The sequence below is a fragment of the Xyrauchen texanus genome, chromosome 6 (genome assembly GCF_025860055.1).
Source record: "Xyrauchen texanus isolate HMW12.3.18 chromosome 6, RBS_HiC_50CHRs, whole genome shotgun sequence".
In the NCBI taxonomy this organism is placed as follows: Eukaryota; Metazoa; Chordata; class Actinopteri; order Cypriniformes; family Catostomidae; genus Xyrauchen; species Xyrauchen texanus.
The window spans coordinates 21,179,104-21,205,875 of record NC_068281.1 but is presented as its reverse complement, the minus strand read 5'-3'; the positions used below and the strand labels follow the sequence as shown (position 1 = coordinate 21,205,875).

The window sequence follows — 26,772 nt, the reverse complement described above, 5'->3', positions numbered from 1 at the left end:
AAAAAAAACAAGCTTCTAATTATAATCAAAAAACGTTTATATCATGTCCTGTGTTTTAAAAAAATATATATTTAAACAAGCAATACGTGAAAACAAAAAAGAATAGAATGAAAGCATTTAAGCTCATGCAAAGTGAAGAAAAAGAAACCGCTTATGAAGTAGATTGACGCAGTTAACGTACAGGATGAGTATAAACACTCGGCATATAGTTATTATGTTTATATTGTATGTCATGTTTTTGTTGAGAACAAGCATATCCACATGCTCTGTAAGCTATACTAATTTTTACACACCAGTTTAAATGATGGAATGTCCCTTACCTCAGCTTGCGTAGTCTTTCCCAGATGCCATGTTTGTTGTTTACTGAAGCGTTGCAGGGATTACGTTGCTATGGGGATGCTGCTTTCTGACGAGCTGCATTTATACAAGAGTAATGTGTACACTGCTTATCCAGTACATTTAATCAGGAACCCAGCATTCTCCCAATAAGCCACATTCTCACAATAACCCGCTTTTCTGGTGTCCATACTGACAGAACCAAACTTGTGTCCACATTCAACAGTGCCACCCAGTGCATTTTGTTATAACTGCCAGTTTTACTTTGTGTGTTCAGGATTTAACATGCATCTCACTGTATATATGGCCAGAAAATCAAAACTTTGCAAAATTTGAACAGTATTTTTACTATTCGGATGATTATTGGAGAACAAATATTCGACTACTTGTGCACATCCCTAGAGGTAAAACATAAGTTGAACACCAGTGATGAAAAGATTGCATTCAAGGATGATCTAGAGACCACTGGCAGCTGTATTGAAGAGGACAATAGTGAACAAGACGAGTCCTCATCCCTGAGGACATCATGGTTTTGGGGGTAGGGTGGTGAGCATGCAATGCAAATGAGACATCTATCATTAGTATCTGGTTGTAGTGAAAATGCTCCAGTTAAGCATTACGGTTGTTAATTGATCTGCTATTATAAACAATTAGCTCTGATTTATCTCCAACAGATTTCAATTAGCCTAATATACAAGTTTATTTTGAGCAAAAGGCTACACTTGATTGACTTTGGAGATCCTAGTTCGTTTTTACAATTAAAGCCGCTAAATAGCCAATAAAATATATTATTTTAATTGTTGTGGATATGTCTTCAACTACAGTGTTGAGCCAATAAAAGCAATTATTTGTGCTATTGGACATCAACCTATTGTTTAAAAACAGTCGATGATCAGGGCCATTTATTTTCCTGTCAAAAGTTGAGTTGCAATTTGTAAGCATTACAATTTAGGAGGTGGAACTACCGTAACATTTTTACGCAACTAGTTTGATCTCGCACACACAGCTCAACACCACAAGGAATATGATGAATTTTTTAAAGCTGAAGTGGAAGTTGCATTAGCTGAAAAGGGACAAGTTTCTTCATTCAGAATTCAGTTAATGTGCTTTTTGTTTATAATTGTGATCAGTTACACTGAAACATGTAAAACAAGCAGAGACATAGAGAATAAAGTTATTATTTCAATTTCTTTCAAAGTTGTGCAATTAAGTGATTTGAAACTAGGTAGCATAAGTTGTTTTAAATAATCGGATTATGGCATCAACATACATTTGATATCTATGCATCCCTAGTGTTTTATAATGCTTGTAAGTAAAAGCCGTCATCAGAATTGGAATAGGATTAGCAAGATTTTGATTTGCTTGATTGCAGAAACAGAAAAAATCCTTCATAGAAACTTGGGATAAAACAATTATGAAAAAGATTTATAGATATATGAATCTATATAGATGTTTTATTATGATCTTGTTAGTAGTTGAATAGGACATGGAACAAAGATCATTATTATCATCCATATATTGTGTAAATTCACAAAGTTTAAGCATAGGTTATTCACATAACATTTCAGGCTTAAAGGATAAACTTTGATTGTCCATGTCGATGTCATTTATGTTTGTTGTTCTATTTAGTTGGTTAAGCGTATTTTCAGAGAATCAAATATTTAGATAGGTGGAAATTGCTGATATGGGAGTCACAGTGATGACCCATGCTTACAGTGTCCTTAATAAACTGCAGTAGAAAATAGTTAAATTGTATCAAGTTTTAAACAAAGCTGCAATGTCACCTTTGCAACAAATGTTCAGAACACATATTTTGTTAAAAGGTTATATTAAATGTGTACAGTACAATTATATTTTTTTATGCCCCACCCAATATTTACTCAAGACGGCATACAATTCTTCAGTTCCTGTTGAGTCTATACAGTGAAATATTCGTCAGTTGTTCGAGAATGTACTCCGTTACCACCATTCTTTGCAATAATGTGCATAATATCAAATTATACTCTTGACAGCACACACTGTGGGGCTAAATGTTTTTTACTCTTATGCTATACTTAGCTTTTTGAACATGCCTTTTCTTTTTCTGTCTTTTAAACCTTTAACTGTGAAAAAGCTGCAACTGTGTGTGTGGGTGCTTTCTTTTTCATGGTGAATGGTTCACAGAAAAATGGTTATGGTAAATGGTGACTGTTATATTTGAGAAAAGTAGGTTAGCCATGAGTGCAACGTCTGTTACACTGTACTTTGTTATTTGCTCCTTTTTCCCTCCCAGGCATTTATACAAGCTGTGAGGGTTTTTAATGTTGTGGTTTCCTTGATCTGATGCTTATTTTCACATTGTAAGACCTCATAAAGACCAAAATGAGCCCTCATGCTTCACATGTTGTTAAATCAAAGTTACTCATTGTCATTAGCAGAATAATACATTCCAATCTGCACTGGGGATTAATTTAGCATGTTGCCTCATACTTCATGCTTTGGCCTTAAATTTAGACAGGATGCTTTTTTTAATAATTTGCTATTATCTATCATAGATAAACATGCCAGGCAGTGTTCTCAAAGTTAGTGGGTTAGTGCCTCCCTCTGTTTCCTCCAAACACTCAACACTATTTGTGGTCTTTATACTCGTTTAACTGGTACTTGAAGATTGCCAACAATGCAAAAGAAATGTGCATTGATCTTTACATTTAAAGTATGTTAAAGGGTAACTAAACCCCTGCTCAGAGTCTGACTCCACCCACTAGCAATATTTGAAAAATGCTGGAAAAGTGGGCAGACACCAGCGGGGATAGAGGGGACGAAACGAGGGCTGGGCTGAGCGGGGGGGCGTGCACCTGAGACCCGTAGTGACGGATTAATTGACAGCTGCTGTCAGACTCTAAAATGGAGAGTGACTGGAGTGGTAATTTTCTCCAGGAGTATTACTATTATGTTATTATTATTCCTCACATGGTCGCAAGACGACATGTACATGAATCTGATGAGTTTTATCGAGTTGATGTCAATAGCGTGCGCTCTGTAGGCATATTCATATTTTGCCGCTATGTGAAAAAATCCAGCAAATGCGCCGGCGCGTTTGTCTACCCCAGAGGATTAACTTTAGCCTAACCATAAATTGTGATTCAAATATTTATGATCACTCACCTCAAGACGCCGCTGCGGTGGTGGAGTCCATGCAGGAGGAGCAGCGTTTGGCACTGCGTCGCTTTTCAGTGCGAGCTGTTTGGAGAAGCCCATTTCCACCTCCATTGCGTTGGAGAAGCAATCCTGCGTAAAATGCAGTTTGCACACTCCTACAGCTCTAACCGGGAACCCGTGGTCTTCCAGGCCAAGGACATGCAACCACTGGCGCCTAATTTCCAAGTCTGCTGGAAAGCTATACAGTCAAGCAGTGCTGTTGCAACCAGCAACACTACACCTACGTACCATCCTGACCACTGTACTAAATACAGATAATCTATGCTAACTTGAAGCTATCCTAACTGACGCAATACTATGCTACTAACTATGCTTCTAACAATACTACACTAACAAATATGCTAATTAACTACCTAGACTACACTAAATAATCTAAATAACTATATAAATGCTATGCTAAATAGATGCTAAAATACTGATCGTTTTCAATACTCGCAATTCCAACTCCTGACTCGCTACAGTGGTTTTGACGAAACAAGATGGTTTTTATACTGCCATGGGCGTGGTAGCTCGTACCAAGGGCGTGGTGAGATGGAACCTGCTTACGTCAGCTGTCACCGGTTACGTCACGAAGTACCGCAAACAGCCAATAGGAAAATTCAACTGCAGTAGCCACCGTTCAACCTGAAGAGGGCAGCACTCAGACGTTTTTACACCATATATTGTAGAATTAAAACACATTATACACAAATGTCAAAAAATTACTTGAATCAATGACCAGTACTAATAAAGCCCCATTCTTACAGATCATTAACTAAAAAAAGTTGGTTTAGGGTTTAGTTACCCTTTAAGAAACAGAATGTTTCCATAGCTCCTGTGTGCTAGGACACAGTTGTTTGTTTCATTCTTTTTGCTCAATGTTTCAACTGGGATGTTGGAGGACATTCAGACCACCACTTGGAAAACTGCATTAAGCTCATGTGCAGGTCTGAAGATAACTGCCTTAAAAGGGCTGGCGGCCAATGAGAACTACAGTTTCACTTTTACTATGAGTAGACGGGGATCGTATCACATTTGCAGTGCTCATGTACAAGCACAACATTATTCTATCAGAGTGGGAGTTGTAGTGTTGAAAACTCCTGCTTGAGTAGCTCGTAGTTTGCTTTTAGAAGCTAATTAGAAAAACTTGTGCTTTCAGCTATTTGGTACAGACAAGTTGTCACAATCAAATATTGCAATTAAGGACATGCAGATTTTACATGTTACATTAATAGAAAGGTTAATACTTGTTTGCAGCATTTGTTGATGTCTTGTGGTTAAATGCCTATTTGACAAATTTGTCACTTTCTATTCCTCTGTTTAGACGAACACCATGAATTACGTGGGGCAGTTGGCAGGTCAGGTGCTGGTAACGATGAAGGAGCTGTATAAAGGCATTAACCAAGCCACACTATCGGGCTGCATTGATGTCGTGGTGGTTCAGCAGAAGGATGGGACATACCAATGCTCCCCTTTCCATGTGCGGTTTGGCAAACTGGGTGTTCTACGCTCCAAAGAGAAAGTGGTGAGTGCTAATGTGAAAGGAGAAATATGTTTAAGAAAACATGCAGTTAAATTGTTGGTGTCATTCAAGATGTCTAGATGAAAATATCGATTTAGTGTTAAAGTGTTGAGGCAAATGTATTTTTCAAGCAACTGATGTCCTGAAAAGTTTTAAAAAGCCAGAAAATAGAAAAATACAGAGATATTGTCAATATTATTGATCTGAGCTTTGGACCATATTTGCTTTTCTGCTTTCTGGCCTGTAATCCATGACAGCCTATATCCTCATTGTCCTTCACTAGATGGCTTGATGAAAGAACAAACAAAAGTGTGATCAAAGCCCAGCTTTAATAGAATTCTGTCATTATTTTCCTGCCTTAATGTCTTTCCAATCTTGTTCTTTCTTCCTTGGAACACAAAAGGAGAAAATATGAAAAATATACTGGTTGCTCTTTTCCATGCAATTGCAGTAAATGGGGACTGGAGCTTTTAGGCTTCAAAAAGGACACTAAAACACCTTAAATTTATCATAAATTTTGTCCTTACAGATTGTGTGCTATATTCCAAGTCTCAAGTATATTCTCTGTTTAAAGAAAGAAAGTTGTTTCAATGACATGAGGGCAAGTAAATGATGACCAAATTCCTTCACCAAATATGCCATGGATTCTTATATCTTCAAATATTCCTTCACTGGAGCATATTTGTAATGGTTCATTTCAAAATACTTAATGTGCATGTTAGCCAGTGCCTTAACAGAGAAGTATACCTTACATAAACTGGCATGTTTTGTCCACTGTTTGTGAGGGAAGATTCTAGCAGAGGGTAAAGAATGTACTGCATGTAAACGGAACTGGTTTTCCATGTGACTTGTTGTAGGCTGTGTGAGCTTTGTTTGATAGTCTAAATAAATGCTGGAATCTAACAGGAAAGCATTATTTATTTTTTGTCCTATGAGGCAGAAGGCATATGACAGTGTTTTATTCCACTCATTTAAACAAAGTGAAATTTTGCAGAGGAAATGGATAGTTTTTTTACACTAAATTAATTTGAGATGGATATATTTGTAGACAAAGTTCTCTGCTAACGAACCATGTAAGGGAAAAAAATGTTTTATTCCATTTTCTCCACAATTTGTAATGCCCAATTCTCAATGCGCACTAAGTACTCGTGGTGGCGTAGTGACTCGCCTCAATCCGGGTGGCAGAGGACGAATCTCAGTTGCCTCCGCATCTGAAACCGTCAACCCGTGCATCTTATCATCTGGCTTGTTGAGCACGTTACCGTGGAGACATAACGCGTGTGGAGGCTTCACGCTATTCTCCGCGGCATCCACACACAACTCGCCACGCGCCACACCTAGAGTGAGAACCACTTTATATTGACCACGAGGAGGTTACCCCATGTGATTCTACCCTCCTTAGTTACCGACTAAGACCTGTCGATATAGACCTGGCTGGAGTCACTCAGCACGCACTGGATTCGAACTTGCAACTCCAGGTGTGGTAAGGGAAGGGATTTTGACTTCTCAAAATTTAAATTTATTCACCTTATATCTTACTGTAATTTATGTCAGCTCTGTCAGACTCACTAAAAAGCATGCTATATTAATTTTATCCAACCAACTTCATGCCATAAAATAATTGATCGTGTTGAAATTACAATTTGGGCAAAATCTTTTTTTAATAATAGGATCAAATGGGCAGATTCAATTCATATCAAACTGAATAGACAAGAGACACTTAAGTGTACATTGCCAATGCATTATTTGGCACTATACATACAGATATTATGCATATTGAATTCTGGAGTTTAATTAGCTGAAGTTTAAAATCTCAAAACTATGATTTTCACTGGCTGCCGTTCAGTCTGTACAACTTTGTTGCAGCTTGCTAAACAACCACATCCTTCAGTCTGAATTAGGTTTGCAACTAACTAGTCATTAAACCTAATTTTTTAACCACTCCACAGATTTCATATTAGCAAACTATAGTTTTGGCAAGTGCATAACACAAGTAATTTTTCGCAGCTTGGAAATTTCCAGAAAATTATGTCAAGCCAATTAGCTTCTGATAGGTTAATTAGCTAATTGGAGTCAATTGGAGGTGTACCTGTGGATGTATTTTAAGTCCTACCTTCTGACTCTGTGCTTCTTTGCTTGACATCATGGGAAAATCAAAAGAAATCAGCCAAATTTCAAAATTGTGGACCTCCACAAGTCTGGTTCATCCTTGGTAGCAATTTACTAACACCTGAAGGTACCACGTTCATCTGTACAAACAATAGTATGCAAGTATAAACACCATGGGACCACACAACCATCATACCGCTCCGGAATTATATATATCACTTTATTATTTATTTATTTGCTTTTTCAAATGCAATTTGAATTAGAAATGTATTAGATTTAAGTTTTTCCATTTTTAAATAAATTTATTTAATTTTCAATGCAAAATCAAGAAGATTTGGAGAGATGATAACCACCTTCCGTTTACCGTCGGGCAAGAATCCGTCTAAACATCATGGCGGAAAATTACTTACACAAATAAAGACATAAAAACAATTATAAATGTAAAAATGTATAATGATGATAACAATCACTGAAATATAACTTATAGAAGAGATGCTGACCGCACAGATAAATGCCAGTTTTGGAATTTGTAGTTCTTTACGTGACCTTCTTCCATATTATTTGAACTTTAAAAAAAGCTATAACTCATCAAATATAACCGCATTTAAGATGTAATGCCGGGGTATTTCCTTTAAAGATGCTCCAGCTCCACCTATTCTACAACGAGAGTGCTTCTGTATTTACTAGAGATGCACCGATCGACTGGCCAGGGACCAGAATCAGCCGATTTTCCGCATGCTCAGCCCGGACCGGTGACCGGCCGGTGAGCCTCATATCTTTCCGATTTCGAGCCAGTCCGTTTTGTTGACCGCAGCGCAGGCAATAATGTCACAGCCGCATGTAAACATGTCGTTGGCGTGGAAGTTCTTCACTATGAGTGAAGAAGACAGAGTTCCCAATTTGTAATAATCATAAGGCTAAAGTAAACCGTGGGGGAAGCACCACGATAACGTTCGGAACAACTTCCTTGGTATGAGCAGCGAAAAGACCAAAGCAATTACGAGGAAAATTATGGATTCATGGCCCTGGATGACCAGCTGTTCTCCATAGTTGAGGAAAGAGGCTTCAGAAATCTGATAAATTTCCTCATCCCAAAATTCACAATATCGAGTAGGTGGTAATTTTCCGACGTCGAGTTGCCCAAGTTGTATAATCTCGTATCATGTCACACGCTGTCTGTTACAAGCTGATCCCGAAGCAGCAATCAGTTTAACAACTGATATTTGGACATCTGACGTAAACTTAATTTCAATGTTGAGCATAATGGACACTTGGCTTGTAATCTTTGGAATTGTTTTGATAGACGAGTAAAAAAGAGAAAAATGTAAATTAATAAAATTGTGGAAAATGGCATTGTTTTGTAATATAAAGCAACTCATTTTCAGTTAATTTTTATTTCTACCTCTTTCCAGTCACAGAGCACTTTATTTTGAGAGGTGTTTATGTCAGAGAAGATCCTGTAACTTAGTGCAGTTTGGGGAAAATTGTAATGTATAATAATTTAATTTAAGGAAAATAAAATCGAAGAAAAGTTGATTTTTGTTTGTATATACTGTTAGTTATAGTACTTGGAAAGAAAATCGGAATCGGCCAAGAAAATTGCAATCGGTGCATCTCTAGTATTTACTTATTTTGTATTTTTGCATTATAATTCCCTCATATTTTGTGATTCTACATCACCTGAAGCTGTTTGGAAAGTTTAGAGTGCATCTGGACTGTAAGCTGTGTAATTCTTCCTCTCCTCAGTCAGGCGCGAACTGACATCAAACGAATATTTTTGTCGAAGATTTTTTTTTTTTTATTGTTTATACCCTAGTCTGAATCATGCTCATGCTGATTCTCACTCAGGCGGTTTTGCTTTTGACAGAGGTTCAGTCGAAAGTACACTGTTGGCCAAAAGTTTGGAATAATGTTCAGATGATGCTCTTATGGAAAGAAATTGGTACTTTTATTGACCAAAGTTGCATTCAACTGATCACAATGTGTAGTCAGGACATTAATAACATGAAAAATTACTAATAGAATTTGAAAAACATTTTAAACTACAGATTTCTCATCAAAAAATCCTCCACATACAGCAATGACAGCTTTGCAGATCCTTGGTATTCTAGCTGTCAGTTTGTCCAGCTACTCTAGCTGATCCCAAAAAAGCTCAATGGGGTTAAGATCCATAACACTCTTTTCCAATTATCTGTTGTCCAATGTCTGTGTTTCTTTGCCCACTCTAACCTTTTCTTTTTGTTTTCCTGTTTCAAAAGTGGCCTGCACCCCTGAGTCTTCTCTTTACTGTTGTACATGAAACTAGTGTTGAGCATGTAGAATTCAATGAAGCTGTTTGCTGAGGATATGTGAGGCGTCTATTTCTCAAACTAGAGACTCTGATGTACTTACCCTGTTGTATATCTGTCCTTCCACATCTCTTTTTGACCTAGTTAGAGCCAGTTGTCCTTTGTCTTTGAAGATTGTAGTGTACACCTTTTGTATGAAATCTTCAGTTTTTTTGTCAATTTCAAGCAGTGTATAGCCTTCGTTCCTCAAAACAATGATTGACTGATGAATTTCTAGAGAAAGTTTTTTGCCATTTTTGACCTAATGTTGACCTTTTGACATGCCGGTCTATTGCACACTGCGGCAACTCAAAAACAAACACAAAGACGATGTTAAATTTAATTTAATGAACCAAATAGCTTTGAGTGATGGTGGCCTAGTGGGCTAAAGCACATAAGCTAAAGCACGTAACTGTTAATCAGAAGGTCGCTGGTTCGATCCCCACAGCCACCACCATTGTGTCCTTGAGCAAGGCACTTAACTCCAGGTTGCTCTGGGGGGATTGTCCCTGTAATAAGTGCACTGTAAGTCGCTTTGGATAAAAGCGTCTGCCAAATGCATAAAATGTAAAATGTAAAAATGTAAAATGTAAATAGCTTTCAACTGTGTTTGATAAAATGGCAAGCTATTTTTCTAGTACCAAATGAGCAATTTAGCATGATTACTCAAGGATAAGGTGTTGGAGTGATGGCTGCTGGAAATGGTACCTGTCTAGATTTGATCAAAAATGACTTTTCAAATAGTGATAGTGCTGTTTTTTTTACATCTGTAATGTCCTGACTATACTTTCTGATCAGCTGAATGCCACTTTGGTGAATTAAAGTACCAATTTCCTTCCAAAACAGCTAAATCTGTATATTATTCCAGAATTTTGGCCGCCAGCATATAAGTGAGCGATACTGCATTATGGAATTTATTATTCCTGGGATATGCGTTCGGCATTATGAATGAATTGCACAAATGTACATTGTTCAAATGTGCCTGGCTTTGTTCCTGGCAGGCAGCAGAGACCCCAACCCTGCCCCCACCCTTACCGGAGTCTGTAAGGCTGAGTAGCCTGCTAAGAACAACTTGTGACACATTTCTCTTATTGCGAGAAGTTTCAGGAAGTAAAAAAAAGCAGTGCCAGTCCTACCCCATTCGGCACCCTAGGCGAGACCTCCAGTCAACACCCCCTACACTATCCGTACTTCTCTCACTGTTTTGCCAAATACAGATATAACAGAATCCGTAAGTGTAGTCTGGTGGGGGGTGCCACAACATGTTATCTGAACACAGAGGCACATTTTGTTAGACAGATTGGACACGTGCTAAAATTTGCTCTGTAGATCGGCGCCCACGAAGCAATGCTGCCCTAGGCAGTTGCCTATGTCACCTAATGATTTGACCGGCACTGGCACAGAGTATATACATTTCCTTTTAGATTTAACTTTTTCAGTATTTGTATTATTATTAATTTCTTGATTTTTAAAATAAAGAGGACTTTTCCATTTAGGACATTTTTCATCCCTTTCCTCAAGAATCAGTCAGCAATGAATTACAAGAATGAATCATGTTGGTCATATTGAAGGCATTCTGATGTTTTTTTAATCACCTGTAGTACAGAAACAGAATTTTTAAATGTGTTTTACTTAACATTTACCAGTGTGCATGGAAAAACAGCAGTGGATGGGGGGGATGGGACATTTCTCACCATCTACAGGATGTGTGAAGAGGTTTAGAAAAAGAAAAAAAGTGGTCGCCATGGTAACAAGTTTCTGTGAATAAGAAGAGATAGGAAATGGAGGCAGACGAGTGAGAGTTTTGTCAAGGTAGCTTCTATAATTGGGAGTTGGTCATAGAATCACTTGAATAACCTTTTCTGTATTTCAGTCCTATTCAGAACGTTTAATACCAGTTTTTAACAGCAGATTTTGTCAGATTGCAGAGAGTGTGGCATGACACCATTCAACAACAGTAGAGATAAGTGACCATTGACCTCACTTTTGTACCATCATTATGAAACAGTTCAAGATTGTTAAATTAGGTTGCTGACACAAAACGCTCATTAAAAATCTCAACATCCGATGCTCTCTGCTTCTACTGTGAAATGAGATCTAGATTTCAGAAGCATGCATGTAAAATTGCTATCTGTTCGAGATTCACTCAGGGTCATAATTTTATACAGAGATTAATATTCTGCCCAATAACTTATGCATACATGAATCACCTAGCAACACTGAAATTGGGGCACAGAGGCCCCCGAATAGACAAAAACAAGTTAGGATGAGAGGAGCCCAAAAGAAAGGTAGTGAGAACTGAAAACCACTGAACAGAGGGAAATAAATCTGTTGTCCCCTGGAGGTCTAACTGAAGGATTATGTTTCTGTGGTTGCTGTCTGACACTCAAAACAGCTCTGTGTCATGCTGGCATTGCGTTGGGCTGTGTAGCGCTGTGCTATCAGGTGTGAGTGTGTGATGTGATCCCACTCTTCAGAGGTCAGCTGGCTTCTGTGCTTTCAGAGCAGCACAAATTCACTAATTGTGTTGGTGACTAGATCCCTCTCCACTGGTATTGTTTCTCAGGGAGCAAATGATTAAAATGTGGGTGGACAGGAGAGGAAAACTGCTGTTTTTCTGAGTTTGGATAAGTAGTAGTGGCAGGTGAATAGTCATGAGTTCAGAGGGGTATAGCAGGGTAAATGTCAACTAATATTGGCTTTTTAAGTCATCTGAAACATATGGGAAACAGAAATATTTTAAATAAAGAAATAACATTTGAAAGGTCAGTCATAAATATTATCTTGGAAATTATAAATGTGATGAAATTGTCTTAACGCTAATATATATATATATATATATATATATATATATATATATATATATATATATATATATATTGCGTTAAGACAATTTCATCACATTTATAATTTGCAAGATAATATTTATGACTTATGTAACCCCATATAAGCTCATTACGTATATAAATTCATAAAGGCATCATATTAACCTCATTTACACGTGTGTTTTTAAGTGAAGAGTTTAGTGGAGCAGAGGAATGGTTTTTGGTCACCCATTTAGTCATATTCTCAACCTTTGGTCTACCGTATGTGTAGTATTTTCACAAGCAGGAGTTAAAGATTTTATATACACTCACCTAAAGGATTATTAGGAACACCATACTAATACTGTGTTTGACCCCCTTTCGCCTTCAGAACTGCCTTAATTCTACGTGGCATTGATTCAACAAGGTGCTGAAAGCATTCTTTAGAAATGTTGGCCCATATTGATAGGATAGCATCTTGCAGTTGATGGAGATTTGTGGGATGCACATCCAGGGCACGAAGCTCCCGTTCCACCACATCCCAAAGATGCTCTATTGGGTTGAGATCTGGTGACTGTGGGGGCCATTTTAGTACAGTGAACTCATTGTCATGTTCAAGAAACCCATTTGAAATGATTCGAGCTTTGTGACATGGTGCATTATCCTGCTGGAAGTAGCCATCAGAGGATGGGTACATGGTGGCCATAAAGGGATGGACATGGTCAGAAACAATGCTCAGGTAGGCTGTGGCATTTAAACGATGCCCAATTGGCACTAAGGGGCCTAAAGTGTGCCAAGAAAACATCCCCCACACCATTACACCACCACCACCACCAGCCTGCACAGTGGTAACAAGGCATGATGGATCCATGTTCTCATTCTGTTTACGCCAAATTCTGACTCTACCATCTGAATGTCTCAACAGAAATCGAGAGTCATCAGACCAGGCAACATTTTTCCAGTCTTCAACTGTCCAATTTTGGTGAGCTCTTGCAAATTGTAGCCTCTTTTTCCTATTTGTAGTGGAGATGAGTGGTACCCGGTGGGGTCTTCTGCTGTTGTAGCCCATCCGCCTCAAGGTTGTGTGTGTTGTGGCTTCACAAATGCTTTGCTGCATACCTCGGTTGTAACGAGTGGTTATTTCAGGCAAAGTTGCTCTTCTATCAGCTTGAATCAGTCGGCCCATTCTCCTCTGACCTCTAGCATCAACAAGGCATTTTCGCCCACAGGACTGCCGCATACTGGATGTTTTTCCCTTTTCACACCATTCTTTGTAAACCCTAGAAATGGTTGTGCGTGAAAATCCCAGTAACTGAGCAGATTGTGAAATACTCTGTGCCCGTCTGGCACCAACAACCATGCCACGCTCAAAATTGCTTAAATCACCTTTCTTTCCCATTCTGACATTCTGTTTGGATTTCAGGAGATTGTCTTGACCAGGACCACACCCCTAAATGCATTGAAGCAACTGCCATGTGATTGGTTGATTAGATAATTGCATTAATGAGAAATTGAACAGGTGTTCCTAATAATCCTTTAGGTGAGTGTATTTCCCTGTATATTGATGGCTTCTGCAGTAAACGCATGTTTTAAAATAATCCTCTGTAACTATTTCAGATTGACATAGAGATCAATGGGGAGCCTGTAGATCTTCACATGAAGCTGGGAGATAATGGAGAAGCCTTCTTTGTGCAGGAAACTGAGGAGCAAAATGTAAGTGCCCTCTAGTTCACATAAAAACAGGGTTTCCATGGTCATGGGAAGCCTGGAAAATCAGATGATTCAAGATTTTTGATTTCAAGGCCTGGAAATTTGTTACATTTCAAAAAATATGGAAAAGTCAAGGAAATGCTGAGAGCCTAGTAATTATACATTTCTCTTGCTATACTCCGCTCTTAATTTTCACCATCTAGAAATTGCTCTTTGTCAAAATAATCTCTTTAAATCTTTATCCTGTAATTATAAATGACTGGAAAAGTAATGGAAATCCATAGGTCAAAAGGTGTGGAAATCCCATTTAAATGTAAATGCAAATGCAATCACTTACAGAAGTGAATGTCTTCATATTTGATAGAGTTGTCTTGAGTATGAAAGTTGTATGTTGTTTGCATTTAGGGGCATAGATCTGACATGTTTTATCATCTCTACTTAAATCTACTTTAAATAAAGGAGATTGTCCCAGCCCACCTGGCCACTTCACCTATCCCCACAGAAAGTCACCTGTTTTGGATCGGAGGCAATCACAGGTCAAATCAGAACCTGGATGACGATCCACTGGACCCTGAGGACCCTCCCGAGCACCCTGTTTCCAGCTCAGTGGCAGGCAAAAAGAAGAAGAAACGGAGGAAGAAGCATAAAGGGGACCCACGGCGAGAAGAGATGACCCCTCCTGTTGCCGTCAGCTCTACCACATTAACAGATGACATCTTTGAGATGGACCTGAGTTCAGATGAGGAAGCTGCTTCCAACACCAGGTAGAGAAACTACAGTTATGCCAGACATGCTTTTATCTGATTTTTACAGACTGTTCTTTTGAGGGGTTTGGCAATTCAGATGGCATGTTATTTCAATAGACTAAAATCACATGCCTTATGCATTTGCCAGTTTTCACCTCTTGTGACTCAGCATGAAGTCGTGTTTGTGGAGGATGTAATTTTGGCTATGTTTGCACAGTCAGTTGTTTGGGATTGGCAACGGTAATTACTAACAGGTAGAACTCTCAAATTGTCATGTACATACAGTAGCAGACAGGAGAGGATGGAATAATGTCTGTATGGATAAGTAACCAAAGTCAATCTGCTTCTCTAACTAAAACTAAAATGCCTGTAACGGTAGTGGCACTTGTATAGTAAACACATATTAGTTTTTTTTCTCACTCCGACCGCATTTTTCATAACTGGAGAGAGGTTGACACCCCATGCATTTGTGATTGACAGCAAAGAATAACCAGCCTCATACCTTAAGTATGTCAATGGCGCAACAACATCTATTTGTTGAATGCAGTTCGGTTCCTACAGCATATATCACCTGAACTTGCTCTCAAAGTTTGGTTGTGAGTCATGAAATTTTAATTGAGTCACTTTGGTTATAGATGCGGTTGTCATTCTCTTTTATTACTGAACTGTGTGTGAACAAAATTATATTTAACACAAACAGGAATAACAACTGAAATCTGCTGATTTGTGAACATAGCCTTTTAAAAATTTGGTTTCTGTTTTTCCCACTGATTGAAAGGTCTTTCTTTCAGATCATCTTCGATCAGTACAGTTCAAGACATTGAACCCAAATTAACAACAGTTCGTCATTCTTTGGACAACTACCCTTTTTCTGATGGAGACTGGTCTCCCTCTGATAGGTTTGTATCTGATTCTTGTCCCACACAAACTTAAAAATACTTGCATGCGTTACATCTTTATCACATCAGAGGACTGATCACATCAGACTTTCAGCATTATCCTTTTTACTTTCTTAATACATGTTTCTGGCCTTATCCACAATTCCTCAGTGTACATTATTAAAAACAGAAATTTGTCTTTTGTAACCTTTCATGAAAACGTAATGACTAGCTCCACCTCAATTTTTGGCTGATGTCATCGAAGCCATTCAAGTTATTGGCAATAATTCAAATAATTATAGATTTGAAAAAGTATTGTTGCCATTGGAGCAGATCCCAATGCTCTTCAGGATGCTTTTGACCCTTCAACCATGAACTGGTCAAAAAGTCTTCTCAAAAGTGTGTGCTGATGTGTTCTAGGAGGGTAGTTGTCATCCACAATCAACTGCAAACTCACATTTATGTCTGGCTCCATTGTGGCACTTGTTACTATCAGCTACTCTACATAAAATCCCACCCTACATTTTATTTTTTGTTAAATATCACGAAAAATTTACGGTGCAGTACAAAACATAAAATGCTTATAGTAAATTTCTTGACCTTATACTTCTATAAAAATATACATGTAGGTGTGCTACAATATAAAACATGTTCATGATCTATACAAAACAATTTAAAATTAAAGAGTAATGCTAGTCAATGCAACATTAAAGGTAAGGCACCACTACTATAAAAGTTAAATCTGCTTATAAAATATAGTATGCCTTAAAATGCTTGCATCCACATACAGTGGGTACGGAAAGTATTCAGACCCCCTTACATTTTTCACTCTTTTTATATTGCAGCCATTTGCTAAAATCATTTTAAGTTCATTTTTTTTCCTCATTGTAAACACAGCACCCCATATTGACAGAAAAACACAGAATTGTTGACATTTTTGCACATTTATTAAAAAAGAAAAACTGAAATATCACATGGTCCTAAGTATTCAGACCCTTTGTTCAGTATTTATTAGAAGCACCCTTTTGATCTAATACAGCCATGAGTCTTTTTGGGAAATGGCTAAAGCACAGGGCTGTTAATCAGAAGGTCGCTGGTTCTAACCCCACGGCCACCACCATTGTGTCCTTGAGCAAGGCACTTAACTCCAGGTTGCTCCGGGGGGATTGTCCCTGTAATAATTGCACTGTAAGTCGCTTTGGATAAAAGCGTCTGCCAAATGTATAAATGTAATTGTAAATGGACAGCACCTGAGTTAAATATATGAGTGTCACAGTAAAGGGTCTGAATACTTAGGACCATGTGATATTTCAGTTTTTCTTTTTTAATAAATGTGCAAAAATGTCAACAATTCTGTGTTTTTCTGTCAATATGGGGTGCTGTGTGTACAATAATGAGGAAAAAAAAAATGAACTTAAATGATTTTAGCAAATGGCTGCAATATAACAAAGAGTGAAAAATGTAAGGGGGTCTGAATACTTTCCGTACCCACTGTATACTGTTGTAGAAATGTAAAACATTCAGTGCATTAATGGAGACAACTTATTCTCATTTGTGTAAATACACTTACTGTATGTAAATTGTCCCATTAAACTGAACGGGGCAATTTATGCAAGAATGTTTTTAATAACGATTTAAACAAAAAACATGTGTTCTGCTCAATAAGGCCAATTTACCAAATTCTCATTAACCTGTGTTTTTTTAAAAAAAAAATTATAATAAAAGTTTCAAACTTCAGTCTAGTAGTTTTTACAACACAATAAAATGCTCCTGACAACATGTTTTTTATATATTAAAGCACTTAAAAAGCTGTGTAGACTATTTCTTGATTTATACTCTAAATTATTTTGTAAAGTTTATGTGAAAAACTTTATTAAATGTAAAGAGCAATGCTACAGTCTGTCTCTGAAACATTCAAGGGATTGAATGCACTGTTCTTATATTTTATGCTTATAAAATTGACATTGTAATGCATTTACATTGAAATGCGTTCATTGTTTAATGCGGCGCAGCATGCATTGTTCGCCCGAGTCATAAAAATTGTGTGCACCACTGTGCGAAGCGAGGGCTTGTGTTGCCAATGCGCACCTCCATCAAGGCTGCAATGATGTCATTTTTGCCATGCGCAAGCTTGCAAACAAGTGACTGCGTTGAGTTTAAACCAGGCTTGTGGAAGGATAATGAGTTGCAAATGCTGTCTCATGTTGACTTAAAGATTCTCAGTTTTCTTCCACTGTCCCTTTGTATATCAGTTCATCTGAGTTGTTGTTTTATTTTTTGTAGTCATGCAATATCAGAGTCCTTCTCCCCCAAGAGTGACTCTGAACTGGTTGTTCGGCCCTCAGAGAGTTTGCTTAAAATGGAGTCACACATGCAGTGGACATGGGGAGAGTTTCCAGAATCTACAAGGGTAAATTGCATTTCAGAAGCATTTGTCTTTTTGTGATGTTTTTTTTTTACTGAAATTAGTAATGCATTAATAAAGCATGCAAAAATAGCATGTTTCATGGGATATTTTGTAGTTAACGGGTCATGATTAAAGCAGAGCTCTTCGATACTCAACAATATACCGTAATGTTTAGGTTTCTAAGAAGGAGAAGATGGAGCTGCCGAAGACCATGACCATAACACCTTCGGAGAACACTCACTTTAGAGTTATCCTGAGCTCAGAGGCTATGGAGACAGATGAAAGAGGACCAGCTTTAGGAGCTTCAGGCTGTATCATAGTCAAGCCTGAACCTCGCACACCTTTCACCCCCAAAACACCCACTGAGTCTGAGTTAGAGAGAAAGTGTAGTGGTGTGATGACCTCCACCCCTTCAGACAGCCCTCCTACTGCTGCTACACCTACTGCCTCTGTTGCTCCTATGGATGGGGATGTGGGGGATGTTGGCTCCAAGACTGACTCACCCTCCAAGAAGAAAGGTGGCCCTGTGAAATCAAAATGAGAGTTTTGTGGTTTTAGTGCATTTGTGTACGCTTTCTGGCAATCTATATGCTAGTGTACTCCTAAAGGTTGACAAAATGAAATTTTTACAGATTAAATGAGGATTACTTTTAGAATTTACTATGTTTCCCTTCAAGGAAAACAGAAAAAAATAATGACTAATTTTGCACTACACTTTTTTTTTTTCTTCAATCAAATGCACTCTGCAATGATAATGTACCCCCAATCCTACCTAGCTTTTCAAGATGTCCTGCCCAAACTTCCTGTTTCAGTTGGAAAAGCATCAACACAAGCTATTTAATGTAGTGTTTATGAATTCCCTTGTTAAATTCTAGATAATTCTGCTTGTAGTTGGATTGATTGGCTTGCCAGTGACCTTATCTGATACTGTAGAAGTGTGGGAGTAGTAGAGATAAAGTTGTGGCTAATTAATGTTTTACTAGCCAATATTAATGTGTCCTATAAATAAAACTTGTGCTTCTAAATCGGTCTACTGTATTGCTGTCAAGATACTGTTACAGCAATTAATACATGGCTTTTTATTGCAAGTCAAAGCTTGCTGTTCTGGTATGATTATTGTTTTAAATTTGAAACGTTGACCATGCATTTGTTGTTCAGGTGTCCCAAAAAGGAGTCAGCACCAGGGCCCTGAAGACATCTACCTGGATGACCTAAATGTGCTAGAGCCTGATGTTGCTGCTCGCTATTTTCCTAAGAGGTATAAGAAGAACATGCAGTATGGCACACACTGCTTCTCAGATTAGATAACTGCAATTGAAGAGCAGTTCGTAAATGTATTAGGTGTTGGGAAACTTTTCTGAGTTTTCCTGATGTGCTATTGTATGTTTATAGTGATTCAGACCCCAGCTCTAAGCATTGGATGGACTCTGGAATGCACTCAGGGTCTCATTCCCCACAGTCTGTGGGCAGTGCTGCGGCTGACAGTGGCACTGAGTGCCTGTCTGACTCTGCCAGTGATCTGCCTGATGTCACTCTGTCCTTGTGTGGAGGACTCAGTGAGAATGGAGAGATTTCCAAAGGTATCTCTATGTCTGTCTTTTCTGGTGTGTTAGATTTTTTGTTAAGGCGTTGAAGACACCGGTATGCTTAAAGTGTGGCAATAAGAAGAACTGATTAGAATTAGGTAAATTCTGTCCTTTCCATTAAATTTGGCTTATTCATTTAGCAGACACTTTTATCTGAAGTGATTTACAAAGGATATTAATACAGTCGTAAGAGTTTTATCCAAGGGAGAAAATGACACAAGCAGTACAACCATACCAATTTTCATCTGAGTTTAACATTTTCTTTTTGCTTCTAGAAAAATTTATGGAGTATCTCATCACATATCATGAATTTGCAGAGAATCCAGCTATCATAGACAATCAAAATTTGGTTGTGAAAATAGGAAACAGGTAGGTTTGAATTTAAAACTTCTATAAAGTATGCGAAATACTTAAGCTAATAAATTACCAGTTGTTTACTTTATTTTAGGTATTACAATTGGACATTGGCTGCCCCATTGATCTTAAGTTTGCAGGCATTTCAAAAGAATTTACCCAAGGTAAAGTTTGCTTTTTTTTTAATAGGACAATTTATTACTTTGATTGCTCTTTGAAATCTGTTTTGCTGTTATTATGCTGTTTCGTGGGTAAGTCAATTAGCTATTGTCAATGATCTGTTAAGGCTACAGAGGAAGCTTGGGTTAAAGAGAGGATGCCAAAGAAATCAGGCCGCTGGTGGTTCTGGAGAAAGAGAGCTGACAGCACTATTAAACAGGTAATATTAGATTATCATTTGAAGCTACGCAAGCATTTTGTAATGATTTATAGAACACTCTGCAAAGACAAAAGGTTTTGTTCCTACTCACTGATTAGAGCTTAGTAAAATCCTTTAAATTAAGACCTTCAGTTATTGATCTTTTAATCCCACTGCATTTCATCACTTGTCTTTAGACGTCTGTGGGTTGGTCTTACTACACAAGCATCATCATTCACATAATTGCCTGATCAAAAGGATGAGTGCATCCTTTGTTGTAAAGAAAAAAATAAGTTGCCTTTTAAGTTTTGTTCTTTCTAGAGCTTTTACATTTAAGACATACATCAGGCTCATTTGCTGCCCCAGGGGTTGTGTTAACCGAAAATAATGTAATTTACCTTTTTTTTTTTTTTTTAAACATTGATGTATAATTCCAAATACTTTATTTTGACAGATGGAAAAAAAGAAACAAATAAACCATTTAAACCTAGTGCACCAGTTATGACTTTACTTTCTCATCCCCGGGGTGTGTGTGTGTGCGCCCAGTAGGGACTCAAAACGGTTCAAGGAATGATAACAAACAAAATTATTTGCAGAATGTAACCCAAAATGGGAACAAAGTGATTTTCAATTGTTCCAGAGTGAAAAAGTTATTTTTTAAATGCTGGGAACCAGTACCAGTTATAACTCCATACAGGTGATACTCGAAAAATTAGAATATCGTGCAAAAGTTCATTAATTTCAGTAATTCAACTTAAAAGGTGAAACTAATATATTATATAGACTCATTACAAGCAAAGTAAGATATTTCAAGCCTTTATTTGATATAATTTTGATGATTATGGCTTACAGCTTATAAAAACCCCAAATTCAGAATCTCAGAAAATTAGAATATTGTGAAAAGGTTCAGTATTGTAGGCTCAAAGTGTCACACTCTAATCAGCTAATTAATCCAAAACACCTGCAAAGGGTTCCTGAGCCTTTAAATGGTCTCTCAGTCTGGTTCAGTTGAATTCACAATCATGGGGAAGACTGCTCACCTGACAGTTGTGCAGAAAACCATCATTGACACCCTCCACAAGGAGGGAAAGCCTCAAAATGTAATTGCAAAAGAAGTTGGATGTTCTCAAAGTGCTGTATCAAAGCACATTAATAGAAAGTTAAGTGGAAGAAAAAGGTGCACAAGCAGCAGGGATGACCGTAGCCTGGAGAGGATTGTCAGGAAAAGGCCATTCAAATGTGTGGGGGAGCTTCACAAGGAGTGGACTGAGGCTGGAGTTACTGCATCAAGAGCCACCACACACACAGACGGGTCCTGGACATGGGCTTCAAATGTCAAACGTCTTACCTGGGCTAAAGAAAAAAAACTGTTGCTCAGTGGTCCAAAGTCCTCTTTTCTGATGAGAGCAAATTTTGCATCTCATTTGGAAACCAAGGTCCCAGAGTCTGGAGGAAGAATGGAGAGGCACACAATCCAAGATGCTTGAAGTCCAGTGTGAAGTTTCCACAGTCTGTGTTGGTTTGGGGAGCCATGTCAACGGCTGGTGTTGGTCCACTGTGCTTTATTAAGTCCAGAGTCAACGCAGCCTTCTACCGGGACATTTAAGAGCACTTCATGCTTCCTTCAGCAGACAAGCTTTGTGGAGATGCTGACTTCATTTTCCAGCAGGACTTGGCACCTGCCCACACTGCCAAAAGTACCAAAACCTGGTTCAATGACCATGGTATTACTGTGCTTGATTGGCCAGCAAACTCGCCTGACCTGAACCCCATAGAGAATCTATGGGGCTTTGCCAAGAGAAAGATGAGAGACATGAGACCAAACAATGCAGAAGAGCTGAAGGCCGCTATTGAAGCATCTTGGTCTTCCATAACACCTCAGCAGTGCCACAGGCTGATAGCATCCATGCCACGCCGCATTGAGGCAGTAATTAATGCAAAAGGGGCCCAAACCAAGTACTGAGTACATATGCATGATTATACTTTTCAGAGGGCCGACATTTCTGTATTTAAAATCCTTTTTTTTTTAATTGATTTCATGTAATATTCTAATTTTCTGAGATTCTGAATTTGGGGTTTTCATAAGCTGTAAGCCATAATCATAAAAAATATATCAAATAAAGGCTTGAAATATCTTACTTTGCTTATAATGAGTCTATATAATATATTAGTTTCACCTTTTAAGTTGAATTACTGAAATTAATGAACTTTTGCACGATATTCAAATTTTTCGAGTTTCACCTGTATACATCCAGATACAAGAAAAACATTATTAGAGGTAAAAGGTATATTTCCAAGTCTTCACTTAATTATTGTTAGATATGATGTATTAGTACATAATTGAAGTTGCCAGATTTTGACTGAGAAGCAGATTTGTAATTAAAATTATAATTAATAAATATTTTCTCTCCTTTTCTCCCCAATTTTGAATGCCCAATTCACAATGCGCTCTTAAGTCCTTGTGGTGGCTTAGTGACTCGCCTCAATCCGGGTGGCGGAGGACAAATCTCAGTTGCCTCCATGTCTGAGACCGTCAATCCGCACATCTTATCATGTGGCTTGTTGAGCATGGAAACGTAGCATGTGTGGAGGCTTCACGCTGTTCCCGTGGCATCAATGCACAACTCACCATGCGCCCCACAGAGAGCGAGAACCACATTATAGCGACCCCGAGGAGGTTACCCCATGTGACTCTACCCTCCCTAGCAACCGGGCCAATTTGGTTGCTTAGGAGACCTGGCTGGATTCACTCGCACACCCTGGGTTCAAACTCATGACTCAAGGGGTGGTAGTCAGGGTCTTTACTTGCTGAGCTACCCTTATGATTTCTATGCTGATAAATCCACCACATAGCAAAAAATATATTGCTTATTTTCGCTTATTTTGTGCTTGTTTTCCAGACCAGGTTGCTTGTTTCTCTTTCAAGATCTGGCAACGCTGCAACTGGTACATCACCCACCATCCCGTAGCACAGTGTACTGTCATTTTAAAAAGAATGTTATTAATAATTATTTTGTTGTTCTAACCAGTTACCATTCAGAAAGGAGACTGTGAAACTTTTCTTCAGCTTCAAAACTGCTGTGAAAGTTTTTGTTCAGAAGAAACCGAAAAGAGCTATAATGTGGTTTAGTTTTTAGTACCTAGGTTTATTGCCTGGTATTAAAATGCATTTCAGGTGATCCGATCACAAGAGGACATGAGTCATTGGCATTTACTGACAGTTACACTTGAGTTGCATCCGAGATGCATTTGACCACATTTGTTTGGATTTCGAAGGGAGTTTCTCTGATTACGTGACTGCAGACATCAATCATTACGTAAAAAAAGTGCAAAAAAAATCATTGCCAGTTATACTTGCATTTAATATAAGCACAAACATTACATTTAGAGCATAATTCACCATTAATTTAGTGGAGAATCTGTTTAACTGTGGTTCACATGTGCTTCTCATCTTTTACACTTTACATTTATGTCAGGTACACTGAAGTTCTGTGAAGTCTTGTATGTATGTATGTATGTATGCATGTATGCGGTTTCTCAAGTTTAATGATCGGAAGGTAACTTCCTTTTTAAAGGCACATGTAACTGGCAGTTAAAAAATCTTGTTTTAGCACAGCGGTTGATTGACAGGTAGAACTTTCACCTTAGAACTCCTGTTTAACCAGACATGCGCTTGGTGAGTCAAAATTCTTAAGTCATAAAAAAATCATATAGGTCAAAATAGTTAAAAATCATATAGGCCTATCCACTGTCATCTATTGTAATGGATTCTTCACCCCTGAATGTAGCCCTACTGCTTATGAAATGAAACATGTATGACGGATTTAAAAAAATAAACCATGATGTAAATTTTACAACGCAGTCCGTTGGAGTGACAGATTTTCTACCGCAACCTCTGCGCTGCCCTCATCTAGAGCTTCTGTAATTAGCCCTGTGTTGCACTGAGAGAATTAGGCCAGGCAGCTTATCTCAACGATAGCTTGCAGCCCTACCTGCATATAAAGATGAGATATCGTCAGAGGTCATGTAGTCAAACCCAACATGTAGGAAAGTTGGGTTTATGTCAGCTCTGCACAACATAAGCACATGACATCACACACATATTATGAAAGCTACTTGTTCATGAATTTGTGAACCATGTTTTTAGATATGTGGCAACTTAATCAGATCTTTATTTTTTTGTCTGTTATTTTTTATACAGTCAGAAAGTACTGGAAAGCTGGAAATAAAGCAGTCCCAAATGGAGGAAGGCGGTTCCCCTTCATCAATGGAAAGCCATTCCCGCAAGTGAGTCGGATCATTTGAATTACAGGCAGATGCATAATTTGCCGTCCAAGACCCAGAGTGTAGTCTTCCAGGAGTATGTACAGATAATAACTGGCTGTTATGCTAAATTGAAACTAATAAAATAGAACCAAAGTTATAGATGGCAACATAAAACCAGCTGTCAGTTGGCTTGGTTGTAAAAATTTGTAAAAGATAAAAGTATCAGTTATACCCTTGCCCACTTTTTTGATTGCTGACAACAGGTTTTCCCTCCTAAATGCAGAAGATGTGAATCAGGACATTCCAGCCCACTTTTTTTTTTTTGTCTCAATCTCGGTGTTATTCGTGTAGTCTAAATTAGGAAGATTAGGTCACTGATTCCCTGTTTGCTCTGATTGTAGAGTGGAAACCAGGGACACATCCAGTGATGAGGAGGGGAAGGAGGTGAGCGCTGCTGCATCATCAATGGAGCACAAGATCCAGTCTGAGCCCCACTTCCACACCTCTACTACTCACTCTTACCGCAAATCTCTTCGACTCTCCACTGACCAGATTGTGAGTCTCTTTAAGAGTCTTTAAAGTTTTTGTTTGGAGACAGACATATTTAGTGCTGTTAACATGGAAAAACTTTCAAAAAGTTGACATGTCCTGCGGTGTAAAATGTCTTGTTTTTAAAAAAGCATCCAGATCTCTGTCTATTGCCTGTAGTGGAAACTGCTGCCTATGAAGATTCGTTCTGGAAGTTATGTTCAAGACAGCGCAGTGACAGCACAACATTGTCATTGGCTTAATTTGCTCTGGTGCTCCCCCAGTTGGCAGCTTCAGAGTCACTTTTCCAGTTTTAAATCCTCAAACATCCACCAATTCAACACCCCATCTACAGTATAACTCCATGTGCTGTAACTGATATAATACAGATAGCTAAGATAACTTTTATGTGGTCTGTACAAGATCCATTTATCAGTGGACAATGAAAGGTAGCAATGTTTACCCACAGGCTAGTCTGAAACTGAAAGAAGGACCCAATGATGTGACATTCAGCATCACAACACAGTACCAAGGCACGTGTCGCTGTGAAGGCACCATCTACCTTTGGAACTGGGATGACAAAGTGGTCATCTCGGACATTGATGGAACCATCACCAAGTATGTTTTTCAGAGACACTTTTTTTCCAAGCTTTTTACAGAAATTAACAACATTTGCTAGATTAAGGCTGATCTAAATCTGCATCAGAAATAGTTTGTTTTTGTAACAGTCATGAAATGGGAAAAGGCTGAGGTGTGCATAAACACCATATTTACTGCAGAAGTACTTATAGCCAGGTTAATCTGCCAGCACCTAAAGAGGTTTATAGACCAAGGCAGAGCATGCCTCATCAAAGCAAGCACTCTTGAGCATGTGGGCAAATAATGAACTACCAATAGTTATCTCACATTGCAGCCCCAACGATAAAGACAATGCACAATTTAATGGAGAATGTCTCCCTGAGCTTTGCTGGGAGTTGAGTGGAGTTCACAGCTTTAACATTAGTGCAATGCCGTTCCGTTGTATTTGATTTTTAATTACTGCAAAGCCAGCTGTAATATAAATGTGTATATGCAAATGAATGCTCTCCACCTCCAGACTCGTGCCCTCAGTGGCTGGTGGGTGGCCAACATCAAACAGGCAGATTGACTGCCGCTTATTATTTCTCTGACCCGCTTGCCTGACACATCTCTCTGAGGCTGTGAAGCAGGGCGGCTGACTGTGGGATGTGCCCAGACCAGGGTTGGACTAGGAGGATGTCACCATAATGAGCCAATTTAAATCTTGCTCTGTTATAATGCCACTCCGACAGTCTGAGATAAAACGCTAAGCAGGATAAGGTTCCTCATTAGTCGATGACATTGAGTTTTGCCCAAGCTGAGAGAAATAAAAAGTCTATAAATTCCAAGAATAAAAAATGTCAGAAGCTATATTTAGGAACGCAGTTGAATGAGACTTGGACTTCCTTCCCAGTAGATCAAATATGCGCTGGAGGATTTTAATGTTTGACTTATTTTGTGCATGAGTACATGGCATTCTTAGTTATATGTTTGTGTTTACAGATCAGATGTATTTGGACAGATTTTGCCTCAGTTTGGGAAGGACTGGACACATCAGGGCATTGCTAAACTATACCACTCTGTGGCTGAGTGAGTTGCCATTTATC

At 38.4% G+C, this 26,772-nt stretch overlaps 3 protein-coding genes across 3 annotated transcripts in view; 1 reads left to right on the top strand and 2 right to left on the bottom strand.

Annotated features, from left to right (window-relative positions):
- LOC127645305 (myosin regulatory light chain 2, smooth muscle minor isoform) overlaps nt 1-26,772 on the bottom strand; it is a 352,700-nt gene that overhangs the window by 40,693 nt on the left and 285,235 nt on the right. The window lies entirely within an intron of this gene.
- LOC127645296 (phosphatidate phosphatase LPIN2-like) overlaps nt 1-26,772 on the top strand; it is a 36,625-nt gene that overhangs the window by 5,678 nt on the left and 4,175 nt on the right. Inside the window, exons 2-16 of the mRNA XM_052128869.1 lie at nt 4,838-5,038; nt 13,893-13,988; nt 14,445-14,749; nt 15,523-15,630; nt 17,893-18,019; nt 18,192-18,534; nt 19,175-19,274; nt 19,409-19,596; nt 19,878-19,971; nt 20,051-20,120; nt 20,243-20,335; nt 24,516-24,601; nt 24,982-25,135; nt 25,578-25,726; nt 26,669-26,755. Coding sequence (XP_051984829.1) covers nt 4,847-5,038; nt 13,893-13,988; nt 14,445-14,749; nt 15,523-15,630; nt 17,893-18,019; nt 18,192-18,534; nt 19,175-19,274; nt 19,409-19,596; nt 19,878-19,971; nt 20,051-20,120; nt 20,243-20,335; nt 24,516-24,601; nt 24,982-25,135; nt 25,578-25,726; nt 26,669-26,755 — 2,192 coding nt within the window. The 5' untranslated portion in view covers nt 4,838-4,846. The remainder of the gene's footprint in view (nt 1-4,837; nt 5,039-13,892; nt 13,989-14,444; nt 14,750-15,522; nt 15,631-17,892; nt 18,020-18,191; nt 18,535-19,174; nt 19,275-19,408; nt 19,597-19,877; nt 19,972-20,050; nt 20,121-20,242; nt 20,336-24,515; nt 24,602-24,981; nt 25,136-25,577; nt 25,727-26,668; nt 26,756-26,772) is intronic.
- LOC127645295 (EMILIN-2-like) overlaps nt 18,403-26,772 on the bottom strand; it is a 29,269-nt gene continuing 20,899 nt past the window's right edge. Inside the window, exon 10 of the mRNA XM_052128867.1 lies at nt 18,403-18,540. The gene's annotated coding sequence lies outside the window, so the exon portion shown is untranslated. The remainder of the gene's footprint in view (nt 18,541-26,772) is intronic.